The 20,048-nt window shown below is 34.0% G+C and overlaps 1 protein-coding gene across 1 annotated transcript in view; it reads left to right on the top strand.

Annotated features, from left to right (window-relative positions):
* The window catches only part of LOC133338656 (regulating synaptic membrane exocytosis protein 2), a gene marked incomplete at its 3' end in the record, with an annotated part of 82,193 nt that overhangs the window by 23,737 nt on the left and 38,408 nt on the right, over window positions 1-20,048 (top strand). The window contains exons 8-10 of the mRNA XM_061546823.1: window positions 9,501-9,625; window positions 10,650-10,872; window positions 11,203-11,267. Of these exons, the coding sequence (XP_061402807.1) occupies window positions 9,501-9,625; window positions 10,650-10,872; window positions 11,203-11,267 (413 nt within the window). The remainder of the gene's footprint in view (window positions 1-9,500; window positions 9,626-10,649; window positions 10,873-11,202; window positions 11,268-20,048) is intronic.

Here is a 20,048-nt window from a genome sequence, read left to right as displayed (position 1 = left end):
GACAAGATTTTCAGGGGTTGAAAATTTCAATTGGAGATGAAAGACCTTGGTGAGTACTTGAAAGCCCCAGACGGAAAAATTAACCAAACGTCAAAGTTCGGAGATATGACGTTATCATTTTTTTAGAGATTACATTTCTTCAGTAAAACCGAATGAGGAATTTATGAAAGAACATTTCGTATTTTTAACTGAATTCCTTTTGTGTAGTCTGTCATCTTTAAATTATTTATCCGGACTCCAATTATCGCAAAATTCGATTTTTTATCCATGCAGTATTCTACAAATATGTTGCTCATAAGATTTCATCTCCAAACGAAATTTCCCACACCCCAGACCTTGACCTCGATTTTGTCGCACAGTGTAACAAGAGAATGCCTATACCTGCAGATAAAACCCTGCTTTCTTCGTAATTCAGACATTCATATTCGTACTTATCCTTAACTGCAACAAAATTAAAGAAATTCATATATTTTTATTATGCTTCCTAGAGGGTGCATAATGAAAATACTCAATTAATATGTTAGTTATTGCAAAAGGAATGAGGAGCACAGGGATGGATATAAATACTATAAATTTTTCTGCATATATTAAACAAATTTTAAATCTTGCATAGCATTGATAGAATACTTTATATAATCACCTAAATGTATAGATAAAATCAATACCACTATGTTTATAAATTCCTACGTTGGAATAACCTTCAATTCCGTGATATTGGAAAATCTATGTTTGATTAGAATGAATGCAAGGAATGCTAGCATTTTAATTATTTATTATCATACCTTAAATACTTGAGAACACATCAGGTGTTGTCGACATTTCATTAAGCATTCAGGGTGTTGAATTATTGTATAGTGTTAAAGCTATTTCAATGGAAAATGCAACGAATAATTTTTATGTTGTGAGAAATATATGAAAAGGAAAATATGCGGATTAAATCTACTAAAATATAAGGTTGTTTCACCAAATAAATTTTTTTGTCTGAGAAAAATTCTGAGATTCCAATGGCAACTAATGGGAGAATCGATGCATCTAAAAACTCGAGATGTAAAATTGCAGATACTTCGATGCTTCTACAAAATATATAGTGCATAAACTTACCCTTGTATTATAACCATCAAACATCAATGTATATGTTTCCTTAAATGAAAATCTTTAGACAAATACTATTTTAGTCAAAATACAAAAATAGCTTTATATGGGATTCATGACAAACATGGACCTATATTGCCAAGTTGCAAATACTTGAGCTCAAAAATTCAGTTGATTTTGCCGAAAATGGTGACGTACCATTTTCAATATCAACAATATCTTATGGGTAGTAGCCGATCTCCACTGGGTCATCTAAATAAATTAAAATAAGCCGTTTACCTTTAGGTTAGACTTTACAATGCCTCAAATGGGTTTAAGCCTTATATGGAGCCTATGTCAAAACATGTATCCACACCTTTGACAAGCTCAAATCTCCAATACTTATGTTGACAAATACTGTTAAGTCCTTTGTAATACTTAAAATGCGTGGGAATGCCAAAACCTGTTTTATATTCAACCATCTAAAACCCCCTAATGCTACATTATAGGCACCTATCGGAATACGTCAAAATATACAAATATTTTGAAAAATTTATCTCCGGATTACAGTCACTGCGGTTGGAGACCCTTTAAAATACCGAGAAGTCACATGAGATATGATGTCTGTTTAACTGACAACTGGAAAAATATTTTACTGGCATATACCCGATACTTCGATAGCGAATGTGGGATATATTTAAACATGTATTAACATATTATTTTATTTTCACAGAAAACTGCATATGTCAAAAAAACTAAGCTATCCACACATTAATATCGATACCCACATCCCCACAGTTATCCTAAATCCAAGTTTTAGGATTCCAATTCTATCAGTTTACCAACAATTCAAATTGTACCAAATTTAGTACACAGTAGTATCAGTTTCCAAAACCTCCTAGTTACCCCAAACCTAAACCCCCACAGTAATCCTAATTTCAAGTTTCAGGATTCCAATTCTATCGGTTCACCCACAATTCAATTTGTACCTAATTTAGTACACAGTAGTACCACTTTCCAAAACATTCTACTAAAACCAAACCTTCACCCCACATAGGATTTCAATTCTATCGGTTCGCCTACAATTCAAACTGTACCAAAATTAGTACACAGTAGTACCAATTTCCAAAACTTCCTACATACCCCAATTCTACACCCCCACAGTGATCCTAAATCCATGTTTCAGGATTAGAACTCTTTCGATTCATCCACAATTCAAATTGAACCAAATTTAGTACGCAGTAGTACCAATTTCCAAAATTTTCTCTATACACCAATCCTACACTCAGTGATCCTAACTCCAAATTTCATGATTCTCGTTCTATTGGTTCACCTAAAATTTAAATTGTACCAAATTTAGTACCATTTAGTACCCATAGGTATTATTTTCTTAAACTGAATCCTGACCCCAATCCCACACCTCTACAGTGATCCTGACTCCAAATTTCATTGTTCCCGCTCTATAAGATCACCCAAATCCAAACTGTAACGATTATAGTACGATTTAATACTTTTCGTACACATAAGTAACAAATTTCCAAAACTACGTTCATATCCCAATCCTACACTCCGACGGTAATTAACTTCAAATTCCAGGATTCCAGCTCGATTTGTATCTCCAAATTAAATTTGTACCAAATATAGTACCAAATTTCAGAGTTCTAACTCTACCGGTTCGCCAAATACAAATGATACCACATTTAGTACTTTTCGTATCGTTCTAGTACTAATTTCCAAAAATCCAGCCTTATCTGTCACATTTGGACCAAGAGTGACCCTCACCCAAAATTTCAAGATTCTAGCTTCAGCCGTTTCGTCTGGGCGTTGATGAATCGTTAAATCAGCCAGTCAGTCAGCCAGTCAATCACTTTACTCTTTTATTAGTATAGATTTTTAATTATTGTTTATATTTTAATTATCTCATTATATGAAAAGATGGACTTAAACCACTTTCAAAATAAACAACTCAAATAGATACCTTTTTTCATTCTATGAAGTAAATCAAATCAGCAAACTGTTCCCATCAGCATACTGTTCAATGTTCAATTATCATTTCCATTGCGAACATTTACACTAATAAACTTATCTCCATTCTTCTGGCATTCTTTTTACTACCATTGTCATTATTCAAAGAGAATTCTATGCAAATTTGAGCAAAATCCATGCAGCACAGCAGCCAGCATTATATAATACACACAATTACCCAAAAATGTTGTGATTTTGTCAATATTGCTGCTAGGCTACTAATCATTTTGAGATTCCTTTTAATTTCCGGTTTGGCAATATTTGAATTGGGGACTTTGGTTCTGTGCTTTCAGTGTGATGCTGAGGAAATAATTATTTGCATTTACTGTATTTGCAGTGTGTATAGTATGTATGAGTGTATGTGTATGGATATGTACTTCAATAATGCATCCACAACCAAAGTATGCAACTCAGTTGCAGCATGTGCAAATTAACATGACAAAGGATCCTAGTTAATGGTCTGGACTTTCATCAATGGCTTTCTTCGTCTATGTCCCATGTTATGTGATATCTAAAGCCTGCTACTAACATTATGTGTTTTTGTGCTACTCATTTGAAGTTAAATATGATTTGTCATTCTATCTAACTAATTAGATGTTCATTCAATAGAATGAAAATAGTAACGGTTAATGTTTGCATTGGAAAGAACCCATAATGATTAACTTTTCATTGGTAAAAAAACTCGATTTGTTAACTGAATATTATAATTGTCCGTAGGGAAAATTCAAAATTTATGTACAAAAATGTTACTTTAAATGGTGTTTCCAGTTATTTTTCACATCAAGGAACATATTCCAGGAAAAAAGGCATCAGTGATATGTTAGGCAAACAATTTCACAAATCGAATCGGAGAATTTATACACGGACAAATAATAGCATCTATGAGTTTTCTTTTTAGAGGTTTCAAAATAAATGGGATTTTGCTATAAAAACAACATTAAGGCAAACGGACTATATAATACCCTTTCCACATGGCTACATTAAGGTTTTGTTCTTAAGCTTTTTCTCCTAACCGATTTTAGCCGGATTTATTAGAAGCAAATGCCACCTGTAAGATTCAGACAATGACTTTCACTGTATCCTCAAAATTTGCTATGGGTATTAGTTATTTTTTTAAGGTATTATATTACAGGACAGGTTTTTAATAAAAAATCGACGGTAGGCGTCAATTCCTGAATCCGACATTCTTGATAAATTTGTTAATTTCTATACAAAAATTAAATAAAAAACCAGTGAGCGGAGCAGTGTAGTCGGACGGGGCCGACCATACGATACCCTACACAACTACCACGGAACTCTACCTTTTGCGAATGTTTATTCCGAGCGATATTTCGTGATATTTGCTCCCTCTAGGCCGATTAGAGGTCAACAGCACATCTTCCTTACACTGGCATATTTTCCGAATATTTGTAATATTCAATACAGCTCTTCTAATTAATTTCCAGATTCACTTCACCGTGGGTTGTGTTGTGATGTTCGGCTTATTATTGGCATCAACTCTAAAAAACCACAAAAAATTATGTATTTGGTCCACTTCATTTCATAATTATAATCTGATCATCACCGAAAATTTTAGGCGTTGTCCTTGACCATAACTGGAACCTCATGGAACATTTCAAAGCGATCAGCGCTATATTTCCGTCCTCTAGTGTGGTAATGGGTTACTAAATAATATCTGAGTACATTTATCAAAACAGGCATGTTTATTTTTTGGACCGATCCCCTTCTCCATGTAAAATTTCACGATGTTCGGACCATAAAAGTCCAGTGAGCGGAGCAATATTATAGAACGGTGCCGATAATATAATACCCTACACAACTACTACTATGCTCTATGTTACTGCGGATCTATATACCGAGCCTGGGAATCTATTTCAAATCATGTTTTTCCGGAGTAAAAATCCTCTTCATAAGATTCAGATTCGCCTTTAATAAAAAAGTTGTGGTTTATTTGACCCGCGATTTGAAAGTCCCACACTCGAATTAGTTGATAAGATCGCCTTCTGACGAGGCAAATTTGTGATGTTCGGCTTATAATTGTGGCGTCTAGAGCGACTAGAAAACCAGACCAAAAAAGTTTTCGGTCCATTTCATTACCGAAATAAAATCTGATCATCATCGAAAATTATAGACGTCGTCCTTGACCTTAACTGGAACCAAAACAAAATTTCTTAGCCACCAGTGCTACATTTCCGCTCTCTAGTGTGGTAATAGGTTATTAAATAATATCTGAATACGTAGACAAGTAGTGTTGGCGGGTTATTTGGGATACCATTTGTATTTTATTATTGCAAAATATTCAGGCTTAATCCCAGTTTGTTGTTTTTTACAAGAAATTTGACCGCCAAGGCGTAAGGCTGGGAAGACCATAGCTTCGGATCTCGCACTAATCCCCATCAGTTCTCGTAGTTTTTTGTTGGGATATTCTCCCTAGAAGCTATTTGTAGCTTCTTTACAAAAAAACCTTTAATACCCAAATGTATATTGTAACAAATAGAAGCGAAACCACCTCAATGATAAGTTCGTTGGTGTCTGACTTCGTGGTTACGTAGACAAGTATAAATACTCACGCATACCTCCCACATTCGAGGACATATACCAACATTGGCCAACCACTCCTCTTGGTTTTACTATCAACTTTTCGGGCCTATGTCATTCAGGAGTAAATATAATACAAATACAAATTTTGTAATTCTTCACACAAAAGTCGGGGTTCATTTGACAAACCCCTTTCTCTCTGTAAATGTTTCGTAATGTTCGAGACATAATTGTGGCTTCTAGAGCGACCAGAAAAACAGACAAAAATAAAGTTGTTGGCCCATTTCACTCCAAAATATTAGCCGATCTATACCAAACCCAGAACCCAACGATTGGTACACATAAAGGTTGATCTAGGTTGAATATTTCACGGCGTTACAAACTTTTGGGGCTACACAAAGCTATAATACCCTTACAACACAGTTGTGTTGGGTATAATAATTCAAACAAATAAAGCCAAGTCTTTATTAGGTTTCATTAAACGCTGGTCTAAAGAGTTTGATGACCCTTATATTACTAAAAGATTATTTGTTAGTATTGTCCGCCCAGTCCTGGAATATGGTTGCATTCTTTGGAGTCCGTTTTATAAATGTGACTGTGATAAAATTCAGTCAGTTCAAGTTCAGTTTTTATACCCTTCACCACACTGTAGTACAGGATATTATGTCTTTGTGCATATGTTTGTAACATGCAAAAATAATCGAGAATAGAATCGCTTTCTTAGTCGATTTATGCATGTCCGTGGGCCCGTTCGTCCGTCCGTCTGTAGATTTTAAATTGTAAACAAAGTACAGGTCGCATTTATGATCCGAACTGGATGAAATTTGGCACAGCTCACTTTTTTGGCCTAAGGACGAACCCTATTGAAATTGGAAAAAATCGGTTCAGATTTAGATATAGCTCCCATATATATCTTCGCCCGATTTTAGGTAAATAGTCCACGAAAGTCCCTGAAAATCTTTTGATTTGCACGAAATTTGGCACAGCGTAATGAAAAAGGTCTAGAATTATGTCTGCCAAGTTTCATATTTAGATATAGCTCCCATATATATCTTCGTATTTAAGGTAAATTGTGTACCAAAGTCCCTATATATCTTTCTATTTGCACGAAAATTGGCACAGCGTACTAAATTAAATCTAGAATGATGTGTGCAAAGTTTTGTGAAAATCGGTTCAGATTTAGATATAGCTCCCATGTATAGCTTCGCCCGATTTTAGTCCACGAAAATCCCTGGAAATCTTTTGATTTGCACGAAATTTGGCACAGCGTAATGAATAAGGTCTAGAATGATGTCTGTCAAGTTTCGTGAAAATCGGTTCAGATTTAGATATAGCTCCCATATATATCTTCGTCCGATTTAAGGGGACCCCCCCATTCTCGGGGTCAAAAATGTTGTTGATATAATTCGAATCTACACTATTTATAGAATGTGCCTACAAAATTTCAAATGAAAATCTCAAGAACTCTTGAAGACATAGCCGATTTATTGTGTCAGCATCAAGTGACGGCTGAAGGGCTTCTCAAACTTTAAACGCGTTTTTCTCTAAACATTTTTTTGCGAATGGCGGGCACGATAACTCAAAAACTAATAACCCAATCGATTTCAAATTTTTACACGTTTCTCTGTGAGTGCATAGCTATCGTATGAACTAGGATAAAGCCAATCGGTGATGATCTTCCTTATTTTATAATACGGTTTTTGGTAAAAAATCGGCGATTTTCCAAAATTTTTTTTTCAAAGGTCCACCATTTTGTTAATTTTAGAGCGAAGTCAATATTCCTAGTTCATACGAGAGCCAGACATGTGAGGAGTTATCGTGCCCGCCATCAAAAATAAGGACTTTTCTTTAATTACAAAAAACAACAACAAAATTTTTTTGTAAATTATTGTTCTTCTATTTTAAATCTTCAATTATATATGTGTAAAGTTACAAACCTTAACAAGCATTGGTATTGATTTACCAGCCCATTGAAAATCTTGAAAAATTAAAATCGAGAATGGGGGGGTTCCCTTAAGGTAAATTGTGTACTAAAGTCCCTATATACCTTTCGATTTCCATGAATTTTGGTATAGGGTACTGAATTAAGTCTAAAATGTTGTTGCTAAGCTTCGTGAAAAAAATCTATAGCTAGGTCGATTGACACAACGTACTGATGTGATATAAATTAGTCTCTGACAAGTTTCCCCGAAATCGGTTCAGGTATAGATATATAACAAAAACGTGTCGCCTGTTAGGATACATACGTAGAATATACCCAAAGTGGTGAAGGGTATCATATAGTCGGCCCAGTCCGGCTTTACTACTTTCCTTACTGGTTAATCTTTGCCTTGCGTGGCCTAAATTGGAACCCATCGGAATTACTTCCACATTATAAAAGTCGCTTATTGTTAATTAATCTTCCAACACTAGAAAGAAGACGTTTTATTATTTATTATTAAACTAACACGTGGACTGATTGATTCACCTTTTCTTACGGGAGAAATAATTTTGAATGTCCCATCTCGAAGAACACGTAATTTTGAAACGTTGAAAGTGTCCATCGCGAGAATTAATTATGAACTAAACAACCCAATGAGGTCTTTATGTTTAATATATAATAGCATAAGTAATGTAATATGCCTAAGTAGTCCATTGCATGCTATCAAGAATGCATGCTATCAAGAATGCATGCTATCAAGAATTCTATACTGGGCTTGGAAACATTAGACCCTGGCATTTGAGCAGCAGTTGTCAAATTTTAAATCATAGCTTTAGTGTACTGTTGTTTCTTTAATGTATATTAAGTAGTTAAAGTTAGTTTATGGTAATAACCGGCTGATGATCTATCTATAGCCGGTATTGTTAAACCACTACTAACCCACCACTACTGCGGGTGTGAGAGGCATGGGAACGAACGAAAAAAACGGCGGCGGTAAACTTTTTCAAATCCATACTTTTTTTAATAAAACAGTTATTTATAATAGTGGAAAAGGAATTCAAAATTTTACTGCTGTAAAAAGTTTCGAATTTTGTCGAATTCTTGAAATTAGCTGTAAATGTTGAAGATATTAAAATAAATAACATTGAGAACATGCATTACATTTTATTAAGCCATATGACATTTTCGTCGTTTACAACTTTTTGATATTCGAAACCCAATAAGTTCGTCACACAAACTATATCTGATCTCTGCGAACCAGATATGCCAAATTGCATTCACTACGGTCAAAAAATCAAGCAAGGACTTTTACACCGAAAGGAAGGATGGCTGCTATACGAGGCTATACAAAATATTTTCCTCGAGGAGAGAGTTTACCAATGGGAACTTGAAATGTCTTATAAAAGTTATTTTATTTGGGTTGTTCTGTAAGCATTAATTTTTTGTAAATACCTCCATACGAGTTTTTTTTTTGAAAATTTGAAGCAGTTTTACTGGTTTCGTATTAATCTTAATATTATGCCAATTAAAGAATTGCATTTCTGTTTTTCTGAAAAAACCCTATCATTTACAGCTGTAAAACGGCTCCTTTTCTTACTTATGTTATGGATATTGTTGTGTCATTTTACTTACTTAATACTAAATTGATTTTATTATCTCTCTCTTTCTCCTTTTTCTTACTCACTCATGCTCGGCATCTTCATTTCCATGTTCATTAACATTTATTGTGCCTGATTCAATCTGGATTCCTGTTCGCCGTCTTCTGGGGCCATAACGTCATTGTCGCAATCGTAATCATCATCGTCCTCATCAACGACACCAACAATGCCGATATTGAACTGCAAACAATAAAACAACAACAACAACAATCATGTAATGACATTGACACAATCAAAATGTTATTTCATCCATGCTACCGCGTTATCCGTTGCCGTTGTGGAAGTAGCGCGCGGCTTTGGTATGCGTGTTGTGGGTGGCAAGACTGGTGCAGATGGCCGACTATTTGCCTATATTGTGTGGACAGTGCCCGGAGGACCAGCTGAGAAAAATGGTCTACAACAAGGCGATAAGGTAATTGAGTTACAATGTTTTTTTTTACAAACACACATACCTTCGCACACACACAATGTCCGAGCAAATGCAATTTTGAATGTTTACTCACTTTGTTGCACGTTGTCATTGTTGTCGTCGGTCACTCAATAACTGTGGAATTGAACTTTAAAGTGCACAAAGAATTATTGTAGAACATTGTACAACGTATTTCAATAAAGCAGTAAGAAACTTTTAAAAATATCGAATGTAGTTTGAGGAAAACTTGTAATAAAGGGTGGGATCGTTGCATGGGGGATATACCAAAAAAAACAAACCTATACCAACATTTGTTTTTCACTGAGATCTACACATATATGAACTTGTTTTTAATGAAAATTTTACCCAAAATTCTCAAAATATTTAAAATTAGGTGTATCCTACTTGTAATACTAATTGATGTTATAATGAGTCTATGGTTAGTTCGAAAATATGGAATTGTCTAGTAACAATTATTGTAACCTCTGGAAACAAAATACAAAATTACATACACATGTGTAGGAAAGTTAGTCATAAATTTTCAATATGACTTGTATGGACATAGGAGATCTATGTCAACAACAATCTTCTATATAGAACATTTTATCTGTCAAGAAGAAAACGATAAATGCCAATTTATATAAATTTCCCTAAAAGAATTTGGCAATAAGAATCACAATACCCAACCTGGGCGAGAACTATGTCAAACATGGACCACCTTCCTAAACTAGAAATGGCAAAAACTGTTTGATATTAGGGACTATTTAAAAAAGAACGGACCATGATTATTAGCAGTATACGTTAATGTTCTCTGGGGTTTATATCAAAATTATGACCACACATTTATTACCAGTTATCCTAGGATCTAAGCAAAATATATGTGGAAGGTCTATTTTAGATTTGACATTGAAGCTTGAATTAATTTTATTCCCTTTGTCGGTTATAAAAATGGAAATGGAATGGAAAATGGAAAAATTTGACAAAAACTTTTATTATTATTATTTTGTTTCTTATTCTTCATCCACAGATTTTAGAATGGAATGGCATGTCACTGATCGATCGTAGTTTCGAAGAGGTCTGCAGTATAATGGATCGTACCGGTGATATAGTGGAGCTATTGGTGGAACATGCCACCGATTTCAGAATGTGTGATTTATTTGATGAAAATCTACCACCGGGTAATAGTGGCGGCAGTGAACGAGGGCCAAGACGTTCAGGCGATGGCCCTGTAGGTTTGGGTCTAATAGCCGGTAAGTTGTCATGATCATTTAACATTTTCTTAAGTACGTGTATATTTTTTGTTTTTTTTCTTTTCTAAATGTTGTGATTTTTTTAGTTACTGTCATAACAGTACAGTGCAATAAATATATATTTTATTAAATATAAGATTAATTGTTTTTTATTACATTTTTTGTATAAATTATTTTTATTTAAGCAAAAAAAAAACAACATTAAACATACTTAACATATTGTTTTCCCCCTTTTCTTCTTTTTCTATTTTATTCAAATTATTTGTTTTGTCAAAAACAATTTCAATTATTGCCACGAAAATGTGAAAAAAATTTAAATATTTCCAACAGACCCTGAAACTACAGTTGACAAATCACCGGCATCACCAACACGGCGGAAATTACCCAAGACTCCGGTATAAATTAGTTCCGCATTCATTCAATTTTTATTTATTTCTAGTCATATTATCTCTACACATGCACACGCAGACACTCTCTACAACACTATGTGTATATGTATGCATACTGTATTAAAAAAAAAAACAAAACAAAAAAACATTGTAGACTATATAACGACAAACTATCCGAAAATATTAAAAACTGATCATAAAAAAATTAGCAATTTTCTACAAATTAAATATTCTTAAATACTTGACTTCCGGTGATTAAAACTCAAAACAGATGTGAAATTTTCAATAAAATAGACAACATATTAATTTGTTGGTAGAAAAAAAAAACACAAAAAAACATAATTAGCGAACATAAGTTACTCAAACGAAGGTAGTGAAATATTTTATTGTTTCTTTTATATATAAAGAAAAATGAAGTAAATGAAATAGCAACCCCTAACAAAGCAAACGATTTTTTTCGGTTTTCAATTTTATTTGCTTTTTAATGTTTTCTTTTGTTCTTTTTGAAATATCTATTTCAATCAAACAGGTTATTTTCACTTTCTATTTTTTAAGCAACACTTGACATCTCATTTTTGTGTTCCCAATTATTTATTTTTCTTTACGATATTATTATCGCTTTAAATACAATTTCGGTTTACTAATTTTACACATTATTATAAAAATGAAAACATACATACCCATATACCTATTTATTATATAAATATTCAATTAATGTCAGTAGATCAGTTATTTGGTATAAACGTAAAATTTTTGAATTCATATTTTTTGAATTCATTTTGTGGTTATAACTTTATTTACTCAACATAGTAATTCCACATTTCCACAAATCCATAAAATATTTGATTTTTTTTCATGGAAAATATTTTATTTTTTATTAATTTGATTTGTAGATTTTCAATCTAACTTCATCTCAATATTTTGCAGCGTTTCTTATTAGCTTACTAAATTAATATTATTTATGTCAATGAAGACACCTATTGTTTTTGGGAAAGATCTGTTAATATGTAGGGAATGAAATGGACCAAATAATAAATTTTTATCGGTTTTTCTGGTCGCTCCAGAGGCCGCAATAATAGCCCGAACATCGTGAAATTTAGCATGGAGAAGGGAATCGGGCCAAAGAATTAACATGCCTCTTTTGATGAAGATCGGTCAATGGACCCTGACTTTTGTGTGAAAAATGGCAAAATTTGTATTCTATAGCGTATATATTTACCCTTGAAGGACATTGACCCGAGACGTTGATATTATATCCAAGAGGAGTGGTTGACCCTTAAATTAATACCAATTATATTGTTGTATGAGCTCGGATATGGGAGTTACACCTAAATATTTACAGGTATCTCCGTATTCGTATATTATTTAGTAAACCATTATCACTCTAGAGAGCGGAACTATAGCGCTGATCGCTTTGAAATGTTCCATGAGGTTCCAGTTATGGTCAAGGACAGCGCCTATAATTTTCGGTGATGATCTGATAATAATTTTGGAATGAAGTGGACCGAAAATCTAATTTTTTGTAATTAAAGAGAAGTCCTTATTTTTGATGGCGGGCATGACAACTCCTCACTGGAACATCGGAGTCCGAAAATTCCAACGGCGTTAGAAAGAGTACATGTCTGGCTCTCGTATGAACTAGGATTATTGACTTCGCTCTAAAATTAACAAAATGACGGACCTTTGAAAAAATATTTTTGAAAAATCGACGATTTTTTACCAAAAACCAAGTTAAAAAATAAGGAAGATCTTCACCGATTGGCTTTATCCTAGTTGATACGATAGCAGTACACTCACAGAGAAACGTGTAAAAAGTGGGTTATTAGTTTTTGAGTTATCGTGCCCGCCATTCGCAAAAGAGAAAAACGCGTTTAAAGTTTGAGAAGCCCTTTAGCCGTCACTTGATGCTGACACAATAAATCGGATATATCTTCAAGAGCTCTTAAGATTTTCACTTGCAATTTTGTAGGGACATTCTTGAATTAGTGTAGAATGGTGGGGTCCCCTTAAGTGGTATTAATTTTGTTTGTAGCTTTCTGCCCTTAATCATGATCGAATATATAACGTAATATGTTTTATAAACTTTTCTACAAAAAAAAAACAAGATCAGAACCTAAAATGGACTTAATTCAATTTCAAAATAAAGAACTCATATGACTTAGAAAACCTCTTATATTTATAGAAGGCCTGCGAAAATGATTCTACCTGTAGAAGACGCAGAGAACACATTCTAACTAAAGATCGGTTGTCTCCAGAGACCGGGATATATATGTTATTAGTAGGAGTATTCCGATCTTTAGATGACTTAAATATATTCTGTCTTCTGCGTAATTATAAGGCATTCTCATGGAGTGGACCATTTTTTTATTAAAAAAAAACTTAGATTTTTACTCCTCGGATATTTGGTATCAAAAACACCAATGTCCCCATTTCGGTTGTCTCCAGAGACCGGGATCTATATATTATTAGTAGGAATATTCCGATCTTTAGATGACATAAATATATTCTGTCTTCTGCGTAATTATAAGGCATTCTCATGGAGTGGACCATTTTTTTTTTTATTAAAAAAAACTTCGATTTTTACTCCTCGGATATTTGGTATCAAAAACACCAATGTCCCCATTTTGAAATAGGTGGGTCACTTCATATATTACTGATTTATATAATTTTTCCTGGGCTCAGACCAAATGTTGACATTTTCGCTCCGATTGAGGGACCTCAATTTCATCCACTGGTTACAAAAATCATTGATTATGCATTTTGTTTATGAGCGGGAATAAAAAAAAGGTGTCAAAATAAGGACTGTAGAGCATTGTTGTGCAGACCTAAATTGAGACTTAATTGTGAAAGTAACTGAGAATTTCTCAGCAAAAAATGTCTGAGGAGTAGAGAACAAATTAGAGTAAGTTTTTAACCATTTGCTTTAACGTATGGTTTTCTGTATGTTTTGAGCATCAGTGCTGTAGAATAGATGACCCATATGTACTGCGTTTTAGCCGGTCAAAAAGTAATCGGAATTAGCCGATGTGTGAGAGCTCGCATTATAATACAATACAACAATTTCTCCTCTCTTTTTCGTTTTTACCAATTTCTTTGAAGACCCCAGGCTTTATAGTGCGCCACTCATAACGGTGCTAACGAAAAATAGGCGCCACATATCCAGTTCTGTTGATAAAGCAGGCGACCATTTGCTTCGATGTTAATTTTTCACAAACAATGTGTGGGTCGTCGTAGGCACCCATAGTTGATTAGTGATTTGTTTGGGGCTAATCGATCGACGCGTATGCGTAATCTATGTTTGTGATCTCGTATTTTAAAGCTCGGCACGACACAAGCTTTTTTAGCAATTGTCCAGTTGTGCGGGATCCAACGAAAATAAACCATTTTTATGAATATCGAATGTAAGTTCAGGGTCAGGCACTACAACAAAGTTTTCTTATACAATAATCAAATGCAGGAATGCAGTAAAGTCGGGGCCGATATCCTACAAACTACCACGATATCCTACACAACTACCACGAAACCCTAACTTTCTGCGGATGTTTATTCAAAACCTGGGCAATATTTCATGATATTTGTACCCTCTTGTCCGATTAGAGGTCAACAGCACATCTTCCTTAAACTGACATCTATTCCGAATATTACTAATATTCAGTAGAGCCCTTCTAATTATTTGCCCAGATTCCCTTCATCCACTTTGGTCCACTTCATCCGAAATTTATCTGATATTTCAGTGTAACTCCCACATCCGAGTACAAATGACAATATGATTGATATCAATTTAATAGATATGGATACTACCAACTTCTCGGGTCTGTATCCTTCAGGAGTAAATATATACGCCATAGAATACAAATTTTGTCATTTTTCACACAAATGTCCGGGTCCATTTGACCCGCTAAATAATGACCGGTCTTTAACAAAACAAGCAAAATTATTTCTTGGCCCGATCAATAGGAGTTTTCATTGGCCAGAACCCATCCTACATGCAACATTTACTGAATAAATGTCTATAACTGTGGCCTGTATCGTGTTTACAAACTGTAATGAACGGATGGACACACATGCCTAGATCGATTCAGCTAGTCGAGATATGATGATGGTTTTGTAGGTTGTAATGATGGTGCTTCGTCGTTGTACAACAATTTAAGTTCATCGTTGCACTTCGCCGCGATAATTCACACTGAAAGATATGAAAAAAATGACTGCAGGAAAATGTTCACGAATTAATCCATTCACTTTCCCCACTTTCTAAAAACAACAAACTGGGATTACACCTAACTATTTTGCAATAACAAAAAAGGTTAATTACATATTCAAAATTGCGTCTAATACTAATATCTCCTAAAATTCATCGATATATTTCAACAAAATACAACTTCAATATGACAATTAGATTTGTGTGCGTATGATTAATTTTGGACGTTCATTCATAACGTATACGTTACATTATTATGCACGTAAATGCCGCCATTTAAGAAACGTTGCAAAATATCCCCTTCATGTCATTTTATGTTTTCTTTTTCATGCATTATAGTAATTACACAAAACAGCAACAATAATAATAATAATTATAATACATAATAACATATGTACTTGATGTTGTAGTATTAGAATTTTTAAACCAACAAATTTATACCTTAAATAAGAAACATATTAAAACAAATAACAATAAAATTAAATCCAATAAAAACAACAACAAAAATTAAACTACATATAAGATTTGAAATCACAACACAAACCACACGCTCTTATTCATAAAACAATACCAAAAACAGTTTAATTTTTCTTCTTTTATTTCAAATGTGTTGAACACACATTTTCAACTATGTACATTCGATACACAATTTTAAGCTGAAGCGTAACATAAACGAAATTTCCAAATAATGTCAATCTCAATCCAAACAAACAAAGCAAAACTGATGGCTTCCACATTCACATGTCACCATTGAGGAAACAAAAGTTTGCGACAACATGCATTGACATGATTTTGTGGAAATGTGTATTAATTAACACTTTGAAAAATGTCACGTTACAACTCAAGAATTTCTCAAAATAGTCCTGATTTCCTTTATAACTAACCCTGTTGTCGGAATATCAAACTATAATATAATTTACATATAAAATTTAATTTTAATTCTTTTAGGTTTTGTTAAAAGTTTTATTTCGATTTTCGCAACTTACAAGCCTAACACTTACAACAATATCCTATATATACACACACACACACTACACACACTTGTACACTAATAATATTATAATTTTATGTAAGAAGACAAGACACGTGTCCATTTTGGGTTATACCAACACACCATCACAAGGTGAGGGTATAATTCAATTGTACTGTTCACTCTCTCACCCATACACATTTAATTAGTCACTACAACTCTCATCTGTACAATCATATTGCCATTTTTATTATTTATAATGTGTATCTATGTATGTATATCGAATTGATGATACTAACAGAACTACTAACTAATTAACTATAGCTGTAACTAAAACAACAACAACTACTACTACTAATAGTATCTTATCGTATACCAAACAAATACATATAGAATTCTATGGGTAATACAATTACTCTCACAGTAAGAGCAAAGCACCAAATAATTAAAATTAAAATAATTACGAAAACAAGAAATCTGAAATATTCGTTGAATTTTTTAAGTTAATTTAATTAATATAGAAAAAACAAAAACGGCATGTAAGTGTTTATATGGAAATTGTCATTTGTTATAGAATTGAAAATAAGAAAGTATGAATCAACAAACAGACTCACTGATATTCTTTATAGGATAGATTTTTTTATTATTTTAAAATAATGAATTCAATGTGGACAAAGCTGAAGACTTTTGTTGAATAAGCAGCAGACCATTTGCTCCTACGATACTCTTCCACAAACAATGTGGCTCTCTTCGAAAGCCCCCATAGCTGATTGGAGATTTGTTTCGGGCTGATATGCATCAATCCGTCTTTTAACGGACTTCAGGACTTTCGTCTTTGAACAAGACTTCAGGACTTTCCGTATTTTAACGGACTTCAGGACTTTCGTCTTTGAACAAGATTCGATCACAATTGAATTAAATAAATGAGTTTTCACATGTCCTAGATCATAACGGGAACCTCACGGAACATTTCAAAGCGATCAGCGCTATATTTCGCCCTCTAGTGTGGTAATGGGTTACTAACTAATATCCAAATACGTAAGCACCTGTAAATATTTAAGCGTAACTCCCACATCTGAGTACACACGACAATAAAATTGATATCAATTTAAAGGTCAACCACTCCTCTGGGGTATACTATCAACTTCTCGGGTCTATGCCCTTCAGGGGTAAATCTATACACTATAGGATACAAATTTTGTAATTTTTCACACAAAAGTCAGGGTCCATTTGATCCGCTAAATATTGACTGTTCTTTAACAAAACAGGCATGCTTATTCTTTGGCCCGATCCCCTAATCCATGCAAAAATTCGCGGAATTTGGGTCATAATTACGGCCTCTGGAACGACCAGAAAAACCGACAAAAATAAAGTTTTTGGTCTATTTCATACCCTAAATATTAACTGATCCTTTCCAAAAACTATAGGGGTCTTCATTGGCCAGAGCCCATCCTACATGCAAAATTTCATGAAGATTGGTCCATAACTGCGGCCTGTATCGTGTTTACAAATTATAATGGGAAGACGGACGGACGGACGGATACACATGTCTAGATCGACTCAGCTAGTCGAGATATAACGATCGGTATACTTAAAGGTGGGTCTAGGACCAATATTTCGCGTTACAATCTTTTGGGGCTGCACAAAGCTATAATACCCTGACAACATAGTTGTGTAGGGTATAATGACCCAGGCCGCCAAGCTAACTATTATATAGCCTATGCACTGATTATCTAAAGGTTATTTAAGGGGACCCCCCCTCCCTTCTAAGTGTCTAATATATTTGTGATTTAGTTCGAATCTACTAATTCAAAAACGTCCCTACAAATTTTCAAGTGAAAATCTCAAGAACTGGTGTCAAAAATGGCCGCCATAATAACCAAAAACAACAACAACTATATTTAGTAAATTATTTTCTTATCTTTTAAATCTTTACAAACCTTTACACGCATTGGTATTCATTTACCAGCCCATTGAAAAAATTTAAAATATAAAATCCCTTTTTGGCATATATTGAGCGAAAGGTATCACAGAAATAACTTGACGAACGTTGGTTATTAGGGTGATCGAGAGTTGAAGGTTTATCTGCATAAACACGGCCATCGCCCTATAAAATGATGTCAAATCCCCAGACCTTGTAGGCCAGCTAATACCACCACAACAATAAGAAAAAAAGAAATAAAAGCCATATTCGCTTCAGTTGTGTGTCATTGTTGAACCGAACAAAACAAAAAAAAATCTGTTATCATATGACCTAAATGATCCGAATTGGTCCAATCACACATTCATATCAAAGAACGTAACCAACAGTAACTTTTTCTGGATGTAATGGCCTATCCTCAATTACATGAGGATCCTCAGAACACCAAATAGGACAATTGTGTTTATTACCATTCCCCTATTTGAACCGTTATGTAGCCACATTCTCATCTTAAAGCACGGATATGTGACAGAATCACAATTTGTTGTAGTAGGTTTTGATATGTCGATATTTACAACCTCTTTATGTATTTCGAAAGAAAGGTTTCTTTCACTTTCAATGCGAATGAAAATCAATTTTGGTTCATATAAAAAGTTTTTACACGCAAAAAAAGTCGAACGATAAACAACTCGAAAGAAAACGTAAACTTGCTTTATAGCTTTCGAATGAATTGCAAAATCGCGAACTATATACCAAGATTTGAAGCATATTCACACAACACAATCTCTATGCAATACCAAAATTTTTGGAACATATTTTATAATTATCCCTTGGATTTCTCATTCATGTTTATAACCTTCACCACACTGTGGTACAGGGTATTATGTCTTTGTGCATATGTTTGTAACAGGCAAAAGGAATCGAGATAGACATATGGTTCCTTTTGAGAATATGCATAGAATCATTTTCTGAGTCGATTAATGCATGACCGTCTGTCCGTCCGTCCATGTATTTCTGTGAGCAAAGTACAGGTCGCATTTGTGATCCGAATTGGATGAAATTTGACACAGCCCATTGGTTTGGCCCAAGGACGAACCCTTATTGAAATTGGAGAAAATTGGTTCAGATTTAGATATAGCTCCCATATATATTTTCGCCCGATTTTAGGTAAATGGTGCACCACAGTCCTGAAAATCATTAGATATGCACGAATTTAGGCATAGCGTACTAAATTAAGTCGACAATGGTGTGTGCTAAATTTCGGGGAAATCGGTTCAGATTTAGATACAGCTCCAATATATAGTTTCGCCCGATTTTAGGTAAATGGAGCACCTAAGTCAAATCAGTAGATTTCCGCGAATTTTGGTATAGCGTACTGAATTAAGTGTGCTAAATTTCATGCAAATCGGTTCAGATGTAGATATAGCTCCCATGTATAGCTTCGCCCGATTTTAGGTAAATGTTCCACCAAAGTCCCTGCATATCTTTCGATTTGCACGAAATTTGGCATAGCGTAATTATTTAGGTCTAGAATAACGTGTGTCAAGTTTCTTGGAAATCGGTTCATATTTGGATATAGTTCCCATACATATCTTCATCCGATTTAAGGTAAATGGTGCACCAAAGTCACTATATATATTTCGATTTTCACGAAATTTGTCACAGCGTAATGAATTAGATCTATAATGATGTGTGCTA

This window comes from Musca vetustissima, unplaced genomic scaffold, assembly GCF_032173495.1.
Source record: "Musca vetustissima isolate MV318-11 ecotype Yass unplaced genomic scaffold, APGP_CSIRO_Mvet_v1 utg77003, whole genome shotgun sequence".
Taxonomy (NCBI): domain Eukaryota; kingdom Metazoa; phylum Arthropoda; class Insecta; order Diptera; family Muscidae; genus Musca; species Musca vetustissima.
This window is presented reverse-complemented; position numbering and strand designations above follow the sequence as displayed.